General features: G+C 35.1%; 1 protein-coding gene across 1 annotated transcript; it reads right to left on the bottom strand.

Annotated features, from left to right (window-relative positions):
• Positions 1 to 1,063: 1,063 nt before the first annotated feature.
• npy (neuropeptide Y) lies at positions 1,064 to 3,261 on the bottom strand. Its single transcript, XM_067425266.1, has 4 exons — positions 3,124 to 3,261; positions 2,626 to 2,813; positions 1,698 to 1,775; positions 1,064 to 1,487 (listed from the first exon to the last, which is right to left on the bottom strand). The coding sequence occupies exons 2-4, from the start codon at positions 2,811 to 2,813 to the stop codon at positions 1,463 to 1,465; spliced, it is 291 nt and encodes a 96-aa protein (XP_067281367.1). The 5' UTR covers positions 3,124 to 3,261; the 3' UTR covers positions 1,064 to 1,462.
• Between the last annotated feature and the right edge of the window lie 265 nt (positions 3,262 to 3,526).

Here is a 3,526-nt window from a genome sequence, read left to right on the forward strand (position 1 = left end):
ATGTGTATAGATATAGTATGTACTCTAATATGCAACTTTTTACTAAACACCCTGAAAATATATGCACTGGATAACAAAGGACAGGTGAAGTGTGCACAATTAATATGACAGGAAACAGGAAATCAAAAACATCTTGAATGACCTAGACAAAAAGAAAACAACATAAAGTGGCCAAAAGGGAAAGACCCTGCGGATATACGTGACATCGAGTCTGACAAACCTGAAGATAATAAAACATTGAAGAAGATCATAAAACATTGAAGCCATGAAAAGCAAACATTTGCATTTGATGCGGATCATCTCTTACATTTTTTATCCTTTGAACGTCACATTTTCGTCACCTTCAAGATGAATTTAAATGCTTTTTACGTCATTAATTAATCTCTCTCATTAATTAAAGTCCTCTCTCTCTCTCTCTCTCTCTCTCTCTCTCTCTCTCTCTCTCTCTCTCTCTCTCTCTCTCTATATATATATATATATATATATATATATATATATATATATATATATATATATATATATATATATATATCTGTACCAATGTACCTTTCTAATATCCAAAATATGTAAAAAAAAAAAATAATTCTAATTAATAAAGATAATATACATTCAATATTGATCAATAATAATAATAATAATAATTATTATTATTATTATTATTATTATTGTTATTATTTGATTTGTGTATAATGTGCTTCACAAGTTCTATTTTGTTTTTAACTTAGAAATATGTGCCTGATGCAATTTGACCTTTATTCAATATCTGCAATGTTAGCTACAATTACCTGACGGCCGAAACATCCCATAATCAATATTTGACCAACAGGCCATTTATTGTCATTCAAAATTGTACAATTTCAACTTTAAAATTCAACTTTATATCTAAATTAAGCATTTAGCCTCAGAATAACGAAGCTCTAGAGAATTGTTAGAGCAATGGCTGTAAAAGAATACTACTTAATCTTTTTTCTATTTGAGGAAACTGCCATTGCATTAAGCTGTGAGTATTCTTAAATTTGACTGACATGTTTTTACTGAAAGCAGAACACAGGAAACCAAGACGACTCTTTCAAATATAGTGAACTTTATTAGCACTGTTATACTGTACATTAATTAATGTTCTCATTTGATATTTGGGATTACAATGGACACAACATGCATAATTCTCTGTACAATTGTCTTGTTGAACGGACGGTTGACTGATCTTCGGAGTACAGAGAGAGCGCACGTCAACAAGGCCATATGCAGTGGAACCGTATGTTAGTATTTCACATAGACGCGTACTTGTACAGACATAAGGATTTGAATGTTTTGCAGTGTTTTCACTATCCTGATTATGGCTGTGATACTTCACAGCAAGTTGTTGATCTTGATGATATAGAAGATTTCAATTAATGAGATTTGGTGGCCATATAACAGGATGACAAGCATGGATGTGACTGCATTAACACAATTGCTGAGATCACCACACCAAATGGTCCTCATATCTGTGGATAAACAGACAGAAAATTCTTAAAACAAAAACAAACAAAAAACAAAAACAAAAAAACACTTTCTACACAATAAAGTGTTCACTGTTCCACTTGATGATTTATTATTTACTTAATAACAGTAAATGGAACACTATGATTATAATATTATCATAAAAGATTAATCAATGATTTATAAGCTGTCTACAGTTAGTTTATAAACCTTACCTGGTCTGGGGGTGGGACTCTGTTTCACCAATCAGAAGGTCTGATATTAAGGTGTCAGCGCTGGACCTTTTGCCATACCTGTCAAAAAGAACAAAGGTGTCAAAATTACACCAGTGTAAGAATTATACAGTATGAGTGAAGTCAGATTTTGTAAAATAATGTTGTCTTTTGGCGGCCTCTAACCTCTCAAACATCTACTTTGCAAGTGAAATATACACACTGACTGCAAAGACCTCTTGTAGTTACTAAAACTTCGAAAATTAACTAAAACACGAGCTCATTAGCTATTACTAATATGTGAAACATTCCAGTCCCACTCTAATGTCAATTTACACTTGTTTCCCTCAACTCATAGACGAGTATGCTTGGAATGAAGAGCATCATTTCCATTTCCACTTGCAGTCCAGTATGTCCTCCCCTTTTCTAGGCGAAAGGAATACAATACTTAAGCGAAGATATTTGAGCTTATATGTAACCGTTTCTTAGTAACCTGTTTCTGTCTAATAGCTAGGCTACTTTGTTCGCTGTCACTGTATTTCGTCTCGTCAATAATTAAAGAAAGGCAATCAGCAATGTTTTTTTTGTAAGTAGTCTATAGAAAACCACATCCCGCTGTTTAAACGCAACAAAGAAACTCATTTAAAGCGCTGTGTAGTACGCAGTCAATTAAAGAGTCAGCGGGGTTTCATCAGTGGATTAATACAGTGCTTTTGAAAAAGAATGAAACGGGACAATAGTTTTCCGGTCCCCAGTTGCTTCAAGAGGTTGTTTTTAACCCGCTAAAACCGCAGAAATATACAATAGATTCGTTTTTGTCGGTAATAAATTGAGAGCAAATGATGCTGAGAAAAGAAAGAAAAAGAACAACTTAAAAACGAATTTGTAAATATTTCTACCCAGTATTTATTAGAAATAAAGAGGAGCTCACCTCTGCCTTGTTATGAGGTTGATGTAGTGTCTTAGTGCAGAATAATACTTGGCGAGTTCCTCCGCGGGCGCGTCCTCTCCCGGGTTGTCAGGTTTTGTTGGATACCCTTCCGTGAGAGTTCCCAAGCAGGCGAACAAGAGGAAGGCACACGCTGCCCAACCAATCCACATTTTCATATTTGGATGCATCTGAGATCAAACAAAGCAAAAGTGTTTGTACTAATACGTAATGTTCAAAAAAAGAAAAGAAAAAAAGTAACTCATATAATTACAAATCTTAACACATCCAGAAGACGGTTGGGCTGGATTGTGGTCTGCATTAAACTACAAATTATATGTCTATGTATTTGTTAGACTTAATAGTGATATTTAATAATACGAGCCTAATAGATATATTTAACAATAACACCATCTCATTACTTTCTAAAAGAAATCAAACTTTTAATCAAATAAAGCTTCCAACTGATGGAAAGGCGTATAATGTAAATGGTGCACTTACATTCCTTTGAATGAGGTCTTGATTGCACTTCTTGCTCGGTGGGTCTCGACTTCTCCGATTTTCTGCATTCTGAGTCGTGCGTCTTCTGGTTTTATACCTGTACGGCTCGTGCCATAAAGAGCAGAGCCCACGCGCAATTGCGCGCGACTCTTTTGATGCGCGCGAGCCCGCGTCACGGATTAAATCCTCTGTCATCAATGCTTTAAAACGCGCTTGTTTGGTCCTCATTTGAATGCGTGGGATGTTATTTAGGGACTTTATTTTGCACTAAGCACAAGGACGTTCGAGACATGATCTGAAACTGCCAGTTTTGTTCACCTGTTTCACCTTCTAAACTTTTTGGGGTTCTGATGTTCTTGTGTCCTCCTGGTCTGCCTATGCCTATACATATGCTGAACCTGAT

This window comes from Pseudorasbora parva, chromosome 19, assembly GCF_024679245.1.
Source record: "Pseudorasbora parva isolate DD20220531a chromosome 19, ASM2467924v1, whole genome shotgun sequence".
Classification (NCBI taxonomy): Eukaryota; Metazoa; Chordata; class Actinopteri; order Cypriniformes; family Gobionidae; genus Pseudorasbora; species Pseudorasbora parva.

Coding starts and splice junctions, on each gene's coding strand:
- npy (XM_067425266.1), bottom strand. CDS start 2,813: ATGCATCCAAATATGAAAATGTGGATTGGTTGGGCAGCGTGTGCCTTC. Junction 1,776..2,625: donor AACCTCATAACAAGGCAGAG/GTGAGCTCCTCT, acceptor TCTTTTTGACAG/GTATGGCAAAAGGTCCAGCG. Junction 1,488..1,697: donor GAGTCCCACCCCCAGACCAG/GTAAGGTTTATA, acceptor GTTTATCCACAG/ATATGAGGACCATTTGGTGT.